This window comes from Pinus tabuliformis, chromosome 7 (assembly GCF_031772625.1).
Source record: "Pinus tabuliformis cultivar Carrire ecotype Pingquan chromosome 7, CPIR1, whole genome shotgun sequence".
Lineage (NCBI taxonomy): Eukaryota > Viridiplantae > Streptophyta > Pinopsida > Pinales > Pinaceae > Pinus > Pinus tabuliformis.
The window spans coordinates 169,222,574-169,236,844 of NC_142293.1; the positions used below are offsets into that span (position 1 = coordinate 169,222,574).

The 14,271-nt window shown below is 38.9% G+C and overlaps 1 protein-coding gene across 1 annotated transcript in view; it reads right to left on the reverse strand.

Moving 5' to 3' along the window:
- The window catches only part of APC10 (anaphase promoting complex 10), a 74,661-nt gene that overhangs the window by 45,738 nt on the left and 14,652 nt on the right, over nt 1–14,271 (reverse strand). The window contains exons 2-3 of the mRNA XM_089455680.1: nt 9,400–9,460; nt 9,177–9,269 (exon numbers count right to left, since the gene is read on the reverse strand). Coding sequence (XP_089311806.1) covers nt 9,177–9,269; nt 9,400–9,460 — 154 coding nt within the window. The remainder of the gene's footprint in view (nt 1–9,176; nt 9,270–9,399; nt 9,461–14,271) is intronic.

Sequence of the window (14,271 nt, forward strand, 5' to 3'; positions counted from 1 at the left end):
CCAAGTAAGAGATTCTCAATTTAATTTACTTATTGCATGAGAGAATTTGTTTTTATTAATCCATTAAAGGTGAATGACTTTAGAATATTTTATAGATAATATTATCATAATAATAACAATATTAGTAAGGATAAAAATATTAATTCTTGACTTGTATAATCATGATTGATTTGATTTTAAAGTGGATATCAATGTCAATATCATCCTTGATTATTTAGACATGACTTTCTATTTTTGGAAAGTCACTTCCAAATTGAGATGTGACTTACTATTTTTGGAAAGTCATATTAGAATTATTAGAAATGAAATTTTTTAATAAAAAGTTCAAAGTTCAAACAGAACTTAAAGATATGATTTTTTCTAGGAAAAACCATCCCTGAGTTGCCAAATTTTAACACTCCCTCTCAGCTAGGAAGGAATTTTTTTTTGCATCAAAGAACTTTACTTCCTTTGATCTCTTTCATTCATTTCAGCTCAACTCTACTCTGTAATATTTGTAACAATGAAATCGCAATCTAAAGAAGAATCATCCACTTAACACAAATTTGGAAAGGAAAAGATCGTCACATGTCACATAGACAAGGATTACACTCAACCAATTTTCATCTCAAAAAATAATAAAATTAGGTGATAGAATACAGACATCACGTAGACAAGACTCAAACAAGTCACACAAACAAGAATCAAACACAAACAAGTGTCAAGTGGTGGAACACCTGCATCCTCGACAAGTCACACAGATAAGTCTCACTACACCTATTGGCCAGATAGGTGACTTTTCCCATGTCCCAGACTATGGGTCAGATGCATACTAAAGCCTACTCTTACAACACACAGTACACAAGAGGTACCTCATCCTTAGGAGCTTTCCAGCATCATTCCCTAATCCTGTGAGCTCTGACAGGTGGGGAATACAACTCAGTGTTCTCAATTAGCTATGACCGCTTCCCGGAAGGGTCATGTCCATAAGTCCAAGTTTCTCTCTAAAAACCAAGAACGTTCCTTTCAGTAAAGGCTTTGTAAAAATGTCAACTATCTGATCATCAATGGAGATGTGATGGAGCCTCACTGCTCCTCTTTGCACCATATCTCAGATATAGTGATACTTGATCTCAATATGCTTGGACTTGTCATGAAAACAAGATTTTATGTAAGACGAATCCCATTCTTATTGTCACAATATATAATTGTTATGTCTGGAACTTGCTCAAATAGTTCCTCAAAAAGCTTCCTCAGCCAAATTGCCTCACAGCTAACCATGCTAGCAGCAATGTACTCAGTGCAACAGAGTTCTGCTTTCTGCTCATCCAAGAGATTATGGCAAATCCCAAGCTAAAGTAGCACCCAGAAGTGTTTTTTCTATCAACAAAGTTACCAGCCCAATCAAAATCAGTATATCCATGAAGTCATACATTTTTAGCAGTTTATTTCAATCCTAGATTGATAGTTCCATGCAAGTATCTAAGTACATGTTTTGCAGAAATCCAGAAGTTGAATCCCTCTTACACTAGAGGATAAGAGGTTCTCTTCCTATCAAGAATAAATTATCAACATAAAACACCAAAATCAAAGGAATACCTTGGACTGTCTTGAAGTAGAGGTTTGGGTATGCACGCTTCTTGTGAAACCAAGCTTTATTAGGTAGCTATCAATGCGAACATAACAAGCTCTTGGAGCTTGCTTCAACCCATATAAGGCTTTCTTTAGTCTGCATACATGAGTTTCCTTGTCATGCTCTTCAAAGCCTTGTGCTTGTTCCACAAATACCTCTTCCTTGAGGAAGTCACGCAAGAAAGCAATTTTCACGTCCATTTGGTGAAGAGTCCATTCCTGGCTAGCAACTAAGGCAACAACAAATCGAATAGTAGTATATCAAGCTACAGGTGCAAAAATCCCATCGTAATTTATTCCCTCTTTCTGAGAGAAACCTGTAGCTAAAATCTAACCTTCTATTTTTCAATACTACCATCTACACCATGTTTAATCTTAAACAATCATTTGGAAGTGACAACAAATTTACTTTGAGGTCTAGGAACCACTTCTTAGACATCATTCTGCATGATGGACTCATATTCTTCAGTCATAGCATCTTTTCAAACTTGTTATTTTGCAGCTTCTTCAAAGATGCATGGTTCTGCCTGAATGATATTGCTCATGGCAGCAACATACCCTTGAAACCGACTTGGCTTCTTACTTTCTCTGAACATTCCTCTTGGGGCAACATGTTGTTCAGCATCTGCAAGGTATCTCGCAACCATTGTGATCTATTTCTAGTAGGAGGAGCATGTGGTGGAGGATCTAGAAGATCCATGGAACCCATTGGATTATTAGCCTCTTTTTCATTAACAGTTTGTCTTTCAGCAATGGCAAGAGGAGAAGAGTCTCTTGCTTTTCTAAGAGTTGCATCTTCATCAAATGTTATGTCTCTGCTAAACTCTATAGTTCTTTGAGCAGGTACATAAATTCTATAAGCTTTTGAATTATCACAATAACCAACAAACGTACCTTTCTTACCTGAAGCTTCCAGTTTGTTCCTTTTCTCTTTTGACACATGGAAGTATACAGGACAAATGAAGATTCTCAAATGACTCACCTCAGGCCTTTTACCAATGAAGACTTCTTCAGGAGTCTTATTGTTTAAGACCTGATGAGGAGTTCTATTTTGCACATAAATAACAGTATTTGCAGCTTCTTCCCACAGAAACTTTGGTAGCTTTTGATCATGCAACATGGTTCTAACTGCTTCCATAATGGTTTTATTCTTTCTCTCAGCCACACCATTTTGTTGTGGACTGTACGGCACAGTGGTTTCCTTCTTTATTCCGACATCTTTGCAAAGATCATTAAAATCACTGGCGGTGAACTCTCCCCTGTTATCATATCTAAAAGCTTTGATTAGCTTTCCAGTTTGATTTTCAATCAGAGCCTTGAAATCTTTGAACATGTCAAATGCTTCCCCTTTCTTTTTCAAAAAGAATATCCATGTCTTGCGAGAAAAATCATCAACAAAAATCATGAAATACAAGTAGCCACCAAGAGAAGTAACATGCATAGGTCCACATAAATCAGAATGTATGAGCTGAAGTACCTGACTAGATTTTGTTCTGCTTGAAGGGAATGGTCCCTTTATATGCTTTCCACTTGCACATCCTGGGAAAACTCCTTCATGATCCATTCTGATCTCAGGCATTCCAAAAACCATCTTCCTTACATGAGGTAAGGCTTTGTAGTGTAGGTGAGCAAATCTTATGTGCCATAGCTCACACTAAAGATCGGTATGGTATCACAAACCAATGCATGAATGGGTTTACCATTGACTTTGTAAAGCCCTTCATATATTGATCCAAGAGTGAAGGCTTCTCTCATACTTGAGTTCAAAGGCCAAGTTAGAACTTTTCCATTAATAAAAGCAATTTTCATTCCTTTATCTTCTAGAGCATATATGGTTACAAGATCCTTTTGACTTCCAAATTGAGATGTGACTTACTATTTTTGGAGTGTCATTAGAATTATTAGAAATGAAATTTTATTATAGGAGGTTCAAACAGAACTAAAAGATATGATTTCTTCTATGAGAAATTCATCCCTAAGCTGCCAAATTTTAACAGACATGGTTATCCATGATAGGAAAACCAAAATGCCAAGCAAGCTTTAGTTTATTTCAATTTTCAAATTTAATTCTCTTCAAACTTTGCTTGAACTTTCAAATTTCAATTTTTTTCTAATGTTTATCTTATTTGTTGTAGATGCATGGTGGAGAAGCTATGGTGGCAGAGTACCCAATCTCCAAAGGCTTGCCATTCGAGTGTTCAACCAAAATTTCAATTTTTTTCTAATGTTTATCTTATTTGTTGTAGATGCATGGTGGAGAAACTATGGTGGCAGAGTACCCAATCTCCAAAGGCTTGCCATTCAAGTGTTCAACCAAACATGTAGCTCCTCCAGATGGGAGTGCAACTAAAGTGTATTTGTAAAGATACACACCAAGTGCAACAGGTTAAAAAATTTCCAATTAATTTTTTGAGTTCATTAAATAATAAACAATATAATTTTTTTTTAATTATTTATTTATTATTTATAATTTATGACCCTTGTACAGGTTAAAGGCCCAACACATTAATGACATGGTCTACGTCTACTACAATCTCCAATTGTGGGTGAGGCAACTTGAGAGGACACCAGGCGTGGAGGCCATCTCATTGGATGGGATTGACACCACTTTTGCACGGAGGGTTGAGGCTGAGAGGCTTATCATGGAATCGGTCCCCGATTAGTTAGAGGAGGTAGTGGAGGGGGTAGCAACCGCAGATGAGGAGGAGGTGACACCCCCTACCATGGTCACCAATAGAGGACGTGGTCTACCTCCTATAGCTCCTACTTATTCAGCTTCTAGAGCACAACAAAGTCCACTGCCATCACCAGGACCTTCTTCATCTAAAGGGAAAGTTGTAATATTTTCTCGCAAGAGGGGTAGAGGAAATCAGTGGTACTAGTTACTTAGTTGATTTTATTGTATATGATATTATGACTCATGACATGAGATACATTATTATATTTTTTGTTGATATTGTGAGGCTGAGTCAAAACTCAAGACTCAGTATTCAAGACATGATTCACTATTTGTGTGATGTAACACTAGACATATTACACATCTTATATATTACTTCTCTTTTCATATTTATGTGTCAATGCATTTATATTATGTTGTGGATGTTTTAGATATTAAAAAAATTGAAAAGAAATTCATTTTTTTTGTTTTTGCTGATTTCTACTGATTTCTCCGGATTTTTTCTGATTTGGGACCCTCACCGATTTAATCCCGGTCTTGATTATCGCAACATTGCTATTTTCATTATGTTAAATAAATTACTTATGTCCTTTGGCCTAACAAATGCACTTTCTAGTTTTATGAGGATTAAGAACAACATATTTTGACCCTGCCAAGGAAATTTATTGTTTTTCATGGATGACATTATAATTATCAGCAAAAATAGAGAACAAGAAACACATCTTGATTGCGTACCAAGATTATTCAAAGAAACCAAGCTATATACAAAACATTGAAGGTGTGATTTCTTTTAAAAGTATAATACTAAGGATATATGATCTCAAATAAGTTATATCAATTCCTCTCAAAAAACTTATAGTAGTCAATTAAAGGAGAACCCCGACAAAATATATGAAGCTTCTTAACAGGAATAACACCATAATAGAGTCAATATTGTTGATTTTTGTGTAGCTTGGGAGGTACTCCAAGCCCTAGGGTTCGGAGGTTGGAGGGAAAGTGCCACAAGTAGGTTTGTGGGCTTGTAACCCAAGCTTGGGGTTTTGCACCCTTAGAGATTTGGGCCAAAATCATGAAGAATTTGAGTATGAGAAAATTTGAGGTGATAGAGCTTAGCATGCCAATTCCAACACTTCGAAGATCACTCAAATCAAAGCTCTAGAAATGAAGTAATGAATTTTTGAAGGTCATGAGTGGGTTTATACCATATGTGTCAAGGTCGGCTTGAGTTAAATAAGCCTCTTGACAAGTTGGACAACCCTAGAATAACGTTGGAAGAAGCCCTCCTTATGTGTATATATAGGAGGTGGAGTGGAGGAAATTTCCTCATCCATTTGTGCAACACTTACCTCACAAAGAGCTCGTTGGAGAGGGAGATACCTTTGTTCTAGGCCGCAGCAAGGAGGACAGGACCAGCAAAGGTTGAAGGGTTGTTTTGAAGCCAATTCAGGAGCACTGAGTTGTTGGAGAGAGGGTTGAAGTGCCTTGCTGGAGGGTCGCAGGAAGAGGGGGTTGTTTGAGGGCTTATTTGAGGTGGGACAGTCCTCAAAAGAGGTTGTCGCATGCCTGTTTGAAGGTGTTGTAGGGTGTCGCTGTAATAAAGGGAGGGCAGTTTGTGTTAAGGGCTTGAAGCCCAAAAGTTGCAGCGTGGAGGGACAACCTCTCATTGAAGGATAGTCACAGTCCTTAGGTGCAAATCTGGGCAGAAGTAAAGGCTGGAAAAGGGATTGTGATGATGCCCTAGGTTGCAGCAGTGGAGCAGACTTCAAACAGTGGACAGAGGTATGTATTTTGGTGAATGTTTGTAGGTGTTGGATCCTAATTTAGGATCATTTTTGGATCAGTCTACATTGCAGGTTGTTGGGAGCCATTTGTTGGAGTTTCCTTGGGCATGAAGGAACTCCAACTAGGAGCAGATCCCGTTATGGAGTGATGTAGGTGCCCTAGTGTGGACAGAGTAGTTGCAGCCTGTGAAAGCCAAGGGGGTAGGGTTTATGTGGCATGTTAGAAGCCCTAACCAGTGGGTTGTTTCACAGTGAAGTTTGGAGCGTAGATTTGTGCAATAGCTCCTCTATTATAGAGCAAAGGGCAGGGTTGGGGAATTTTGTTGACAGCCATGTGTAAGGGTCTCCTAGGTGTGGGGATGCCCTAGCTAGGTGCAGATGCTACAGTGTGGACTTGATCACTTGTGGACTGTTGGAGGGCAGCGTGAGAGTGGACCAAGTGTGAATGTGGATTGGGAATTTATGGCCTGTTGAAGGACAGCGTGATAATGTCCAAGTTGGAGCCCAGTGAGCAACACCTTGATGGACAAAGGTAGTTGCAAGAGAGGCAATTGATGAGATCAAGGGTCTTATCAACCATGAGCAATTTGTGGAGCCCGAAACTTGTGTGTGGAGAAGGACTTCTACAGTAGATGACGAGTCGTCCTCCTAGCCCGTGTTCATTGTGGGAGATGGACATCTTGCAGTGATAGGTGGTAGCCCTTCGTGCCCTATGTTGGTCTTCATCGGAACAGTGCAAGAAGACAATTATTTTTGGACAAAAGTCCTCAAAAAAACCCAACTTGGGAAAATTGGTGCAGCAGTTGAGGGTTCTTATTATTAAGCAGCAATGAGAAATTCTACGTACAGTAGCCAAACTAGCAAATTTATCCAAGATAAATACTAACAAAAATTCTCTGAGGAAAATCACCCTCTCCGAGCAATCCTGGCACAATTTGACCTATGAAAAGCTAGTCATCCAACCAACTTTGTGCAAGCCCTGCGTCACCCTAGCGCAGTCCCTCAAACGTTTTGCTCGAATCAGTTGTCAATCTAGTCGTCTTGCCTGCTGCTAACTAAGAAACTATCTCTTCGGCACTGGAAAATATTCTCAACCTCTGGTACTAAGAACGAGCTCCTCTTCAGCTAGATCGAATTTCCCTCTTGAGGCTCTACACTACCTCTGCACAACTCCCTAGAGAAAATCTCGGCCTTCCTTTCTGACTCTCCATAACTGGAAAAATTCCTTTGGACTCACTATCTTTGCCCCTCTTTGCTTCCCTTCTCTAGCTCAAATTCTTCTGGCAACTGTTGCTGCTCTCTAGAGAAATCGAACTACCCAAGGAAATCGATCCCAAATGTCGCCAATGTGTTCTTCCATCTACCCATCGACTTTTTATAATCTCATAGGGGAACTCCAACAGCCATGATTAAATCATAATCAATGGTTGAGATTATTTCCTTGTTGATCCGTGTCAATTTCTAGATAATTATCAAACAATTTTCCTAAGTTTAGACTTAGGAAATATTTAAAATTTGATTAATAATCTAATTGGCACTTCTAGGTGGAATTTCCAGAAACAATTTTTGAGTTATTGAGAACTCCTGTGTTTTAACATCTCCACAAAGTCTCGAGACTAGAACACCTCTGATGCTACAAAAACTAACATTCGCCATAATTTGGGTAAGGTGAATAAGACCTTTGAAAAGGCAAAACCATCAAGAGTTAAGGTTTTAGGATTTAGGCCCTTGGGGATCTCATGCACACTAAACTTTCCAACAAACAACATGTCACTCTAGGAGACCATCCATCTCTTAAATATTACTCTTGACTCGTCACTCTTCACCCACCATAACCTTGAACCACCCCATCAATGGATGCTTGGAACTATGACATCCAAACTGTTCCTGCCACAAATGGAAATTGCTAATTATAGACATGCCCAAAACACATTCTATTTTCTACCTTTCAAAAAGCAAAAAGCAAGAACAATTGAAAATGTTGGTAACATCCATCAGAAAGTTGCCAAATACAGCAAGTCCAAATTTGGATAATACTAAAAATAACAACATCTCACATGTGACTGAAATCAGCCTCATTGGACTCACTTTTTTGGAGGGAACCAGAATATGTAAACATCCAAACAATCCCCAGATTTCTGGCTCCTGGAAAAAAAGTAAACTGCTCAAAATAGCAGTTCCTCCAAATCTAGAGAAACTGAACTCTGAATTAAGCTCTATACACTGTGAATATCTGGATGCTCATGTATTGAAACTCACCTAATGGAATCCTGTTGGACCTGAACCTTATAGTTGCACAAGTGCAAATAAAGGTTAACATACATGTAAAGTGTTAATCAGATTTCAATTATGCCTTAACACAATAATAGTTGGTAGTACAAGTGATTGTCTCTTTCAGTAGAGATATCATTGTTTATGCATCTCATTATTGCACATTAGAAATATTATCAACTTTCTCTCTTTCAGTAAACTTCATATTCTGCATGTGAAAAATTTAATCATTCCTACACAATTATGTAAGACAATGTCGACACAAGCATAAAATCTAACGCATATTAATGCTAAATGATATAGAAGCCCAAGGCCTAGTTCAAGCAATCATAAGCCAAAAGGAGATCTCTCCCCCATGTGGGGGTGATCACAGGTTCACCTCTCTTGATCACCTTGGAGTGAGGTGTTTGGAATTTAGGTACAAACAGTTTACCCTAGTTACCACACATCAATAATGGTGACATCTTTGGGGGTTTCTTGTGATGTGTTATCTGGAAAAATTAAAAAATAATATAAAATAAAGAACATATCCCCTATCAAGAGGACAAACATCAAAGCATGAAGCCACCATTGTTATTAAAGTATTTGAACGATATTTAGAAAAAAATAAAAAATTTACTACAACTATCTTTTCCTACTTTATAATCCCCACATAGCATTGCATAGCATATCCTCCTAAATATACAGTTCAAAATATAACTACTGATCAGAGTTTCTTCACCGACAATTTATGTAATATTTAAGCACCAACTATGATTTTTATGAATAATACTGACGATGCAAGTATTTAAGCCTCACTCAATGAAGGAATATCGATGCATTATCATGGTTCTCACCTTTAAATCACGAAAACCATTGCCAACACGGATGGAAATCTTATTAGGTGTATAACTCTCATCAAGCTTGTAATCAACATAAATTCCAAGAAGCTGCAACAAATAGATGCCCCAACCCAAATTAATCGAAATCATACAATCAAATTATACACCCCAATGTATGTAAGAGGCAAAAATAATATTAATTTAAAACAAATATTTGATAAATAAATATTAATAGCACCTGTAGCTTGACCTTCTTTTGAAATTGTATATTTACTAAATGAGGTTGAGCTCCATCAGACCTACAAAGACAAAAGACAACAAGAAGAAAAATAAAAATCTGAAAAGTGGAAAATATACGCAAGACCAAATTTTGATTTGGAATTTTTACATCTTTTCTTCTTTTAACAAACAAGGTTAGCTTTATATGATTATATCTTTAACAAAATAATTCTGTCAACTTCTTATCATCTATGAAAAAATTTCTAGGTTTATATTGTCAGCTTTTAATACCAGGTCTGATTTATTTTTCCTCAACCATTATTTTATACCCAGAAAAATATTTGCTCAATAAAATTCTAAAAACTGCTAAAAAATAAGTACACTGGTATTTTTAACTTTCAGAAATAAAATTGCAGTGGAAATCAAATAGGAAAATCAACCACAGGGACACCAAATAATTCTGTCCAAACAAATCTTCCTTTACTTTATTAAATCTGGAAAATTAGGGCCTTGACCCACAAAGAATACACAGAAAATACAGCACACTTTGAAAATGGATTTCACCCCACTCAAAAATTCAGCCTCTTGAGAAATTCAGCCTCCTTGGAAAATACTTGGCCCTAGCAAATCTTGGCTCCACCTTTACGGCTCCTACACATTGGGAAACTCAGCCTCCCTTCCTTCGTGCAAACCTGGCTGGAAGCTCAACCTCTCTCCATTGTTTGGGCCTGCTCCAAAAATTCGCCATCTCTCTCCACAAACTCAACCTTCACTAATTTCACTCCCGAAAGGCTTATTTTATAATTTCATTGAACTAAATCTCTAACCCTAATCTCCTAAGAGATAAATGAATATGATTAGATACTAAGCCTCACATGAAATCAACAGTAGAGGTTAGATCTAAGTCACTTAAATAATTAAATTATTTATCCTTAGAAACTTCGCTTAATAGTCAACATTAATCAATTAAACCTGATGTTTCTCACTTTAGAATTTTTGGTAGCCCCATCTATTTTCATGTGCCGAAAGAAAAGAGAAGCAAATTGGATGCTTCCGGAAAGAAAGGAACATTTGTGGGCTACAGTGAAACTTCTAAGGCATATAGAATTTATGTGCCTGGTCAAAGAGGAGTGGAGATAAGTCATGATGTCACCTTTGATGAGGATTCTGCCCTTGTGAAGATTAGTAACCTTCCTCTTCCAAGGAAGGATAAAGAGGCAGATTCTGGAAAGCAGGGAGAATCGCAGGATGAGCAGATGACCGATGTTGAAGGACCAATGGATCCCATTGATCCACCCCCTCATGAGCCCTCCTCCTCAAAAAGAAGACCCTCGTGGCTTAGGGAGACTCTTGAAGATGTCAAGAGACATGTTGCACCTAGGGGGACATTTTGTGAAAGTAAGAAGACGAATAGGTACCAAAGGTACTTAACTGCTATGAGTGCCATTGCTCAATCTGAACTTTGCATATTCGAAGAAGCTACCAAACACCAAGTTTGGAAGGATGCAATGAACGAAGAGTATGAGTCAATTATGAAGAATGATGTCTGGGATGTGGTCCCTAGACCCAAGGACAAATCCGTTGTCACCTCGAAATGGCTCTTCAAGATCAAGCATGGAGTTGATGGAAGTGTTGAAAAGTTCAAGGCCAGATTCATTGCTCGAGGCTTCTCTCAAAAGGAAGGTGTAGATTATGATGAGATATTTGCACTGGTTGCCCGCTACACCACCATCCATTCGATTATAGCCCTTGTTGCCTCGCAAGGATGGAATCTTCATCAGATGGATGTCAAGACTGCCTTCTTGCATGGTTCACTTAAGGAGGAAGTCTATGTAGAACAACCTGAGGGGTTCGAAGTTCAAGATCGTCAGTCACATGTATGCAGGTTGAAGAAAGCCCTCTATGGGTTGAAGCAAGCACCCCAGGCTTGGTATGAGAGGATCGATAGCTATCTAATGAAGCTGGGATTTACGAGAAGTGAAGTTGATCCGAACCTTTATTTTAAGGTTGAGAATGATAGACCTCTCATCTTGGTACTCTATGTGGACGATCTCTTTCTGACAGGTGCAGACCCTCTTATTCATCAATGTAAGAGGGAGTTGGCTTCCAAATTCGAGATGAAGGACCTAGAACAAATGCATTACTTCCTAGGGTTGGAGGTATGGCAAAAGCCAAGCGAGATTTTCCTTTCTCAAGGAAAATATATTATGAAGATTCTTGAAAGATTTGGGATGTGGACTGCAAGTCCGTGACTACTCCAACGGAACTTAACTTCTAGAAGTTATGCGGAAGTGTTGTTGGGCCCGATTTGGGAAATCCTTCTAAGTATCCTCTACGCAGTCCTAGGAGGAGACACCTCTACGCATTCAAGAAGGGTTCTATATGTTGTCTTAATGGAGATAAAATGCCCTAGTCGCAATCCAATCTTGGAGCTCAAGTTGCTATCCAAGCATGCCCTAATCAGTTGTCAAGGAAGGGCTAATGCTGCCCTATACTCAGTGCTAACGGGAGGTTCAATACTGCCCTAACCGCAGTCCTAAAAAGGGTGGTTTAAGCGACAGTCCAAGAGAGGAGAAACCTAACCTATACGTTGCCCTAACCTGCTCCTATATGCAGCCCTAGCCTGCCCTAACTCATTGTCTAAAAGAATGCCCTAACAACAGTCTACAAAGGCTACTTAGCCGCAGCAAGAAGGGAGTTGTTTAGAGGATCATCTATACGCAGCAAGGTAAGACCTTAACACCATTTTTGGAAGGGCTTAGGACATCCCTTAGACATAGCAACCAGGAGACTTAGCCGCAGTCTATACATAGCCAAACGCAGTCCAAAGATGATGACTGGATGCCCTAGCCACAGCAAGAAGAGACAACAAGGTAATTTCACTTCAGGACAGCATGAAGAGCTTAGTTCAGAGGACAAGTTGTTGTGGAAGTGTGGATTAGTTTGGGGGTTGTTTGAGGAATGTTTGAGAGTGAAAACAAGTCCTGAACAAGGTTGTCCCAAGGATCAAGGCGCTGTGTATAGGGCTGTTAAGACCAAGCCCAAATCAAGATAGTTTGGACTGCAATCAAGGGGTTTGGAAGTGAGTTGTAGATGACAGCTATACAGTGATAGGCAGCAGGCCTTATCACCTCAAACAAGAGACAACGTGGATACGCTTGGGCAGATTTGTGCACAGTATGTACAGTAGCATAATGATGTGATATGTGGCAGCATGATGAAGGCATATGGTGTTGTATGGTGTAGCCTTAGGACAGAAATGAAGCTTGATGGAGCAAGCAAACGAGACAGCAGTATGGCAACCATGGAATGGTAATATCACTAACAGTGGGACAGCAGTATGGTACATGGAACAGCAGTGGCAACATGAGGTCCAGCAATGTGATGATGAGTGCAGCATGGTGCAGCACGGTGAGGTGTAGCACGATGACGAGATACAGCACAATGATAGGTGAAGGAGTCACCTTGGAGAATCAGTTGAAGCAGCATGTCTTTAATTGATCTCATGTAGAGATGATCTATTCTCTTATCTAGAAAAGTCTAAGTGTTGACTTTTGTTGCAAATGTACTATCTTTCTCTCTGCTGAACTATTGAAGACATATAAGAAGAATTGATCAAGGGTTTCCCCGCATTAGGGTTTGTCCCTGGCTAGCACCCCATCTTGTGTCCTTTTGTCTTGGCTTGTCTTCTGCAATTTATGTTTATGTTCTATCCACAGTTTACTTTAATGCTGATGTGATTGCTAATCTGGAAAAGATATTGAGCTAACTGTGAAAATTGAAATAAATTGCTCTAAGGATAGAACATACCTAAAATTAACACATGACCACTCCAAGCATATTGATATCAGGTACCACTATATCCAGGATATGGTACAACGGGGAGCAATAAGGCTCCAACACATTGGGACTGATGATCAGGTCGCCGATATTCTTACGAAGCCCCTGGGAAAGGTCAAATTCTTGACCTTCCGTGAACGACTTGGAGTTGTGGAGAGACCCTCTTATGAGGGTCCCGTATGAGATGGATAGTGAGCTCTAGGAGCTCCTAGGGGCTTGGAGTACTTCTTGGAGCGATGAGCAACCATAGGGTGACTCACCCTCCCATAGTGGTGCACTATGTACAGGGTGAATGGTTCACCTTCCCCTGTTGTTAAAATTGGAAACTAGGGCCAAACTCCATGTGGATCATCTTATTAATGGCAGTTGATATTTTTCTTGGATCCCTCTCATCGAGAGGTGTAGGATTGATCTAAAGATCATCCGATTCCGACATGCATTCATGGAGATGTGAATTTATTTGTGTCATGGGACAATTCTTCAAGGTTAGCCAGCAACCAAATTGCCCCCACATATCCTCAACGTTCTAGTATAAATAGAGGTGGCCTCCAAGTCATTTGAACAATCATCCCTTGTGATCCCTCTCCACTTGTCTTTGGGTTTTGGTGGTAGGAGAGATCAAAAGGTGTTAGCCTCACTCTCATGTGATGAAAACAATTCTAAGTCCAAAACAATTAAATTAATTGAAATCAAGAAAATTGGATTTAATCCTACCTTTGTAAATTGAGTTTGTTCCTCATGGTTAGGAGTCAGTTTAGGCTTAGTTGGTTGAGAGATTCTCTCCAAATAGTTAGGCTCCTAGATTAGTGTTTGGTTGAGATATTTGCTCAACCATAGTGTCCAAGATACACATACTATCTTGAGACAAACTTCCTCATATATTTATTTGTACTATTATCATTATTTGTATATTACATTTGAAAGTGTGAGGAATATAATACAGTGAGGCTTTTAGGTCTTTTCCGCCATGTCTGATTTGTGTATAAGTTTGTTGTTTATTTTATTAATGTTTTATTAGTTGATTGAATATCCTTCATGTGGTATCAAAGCC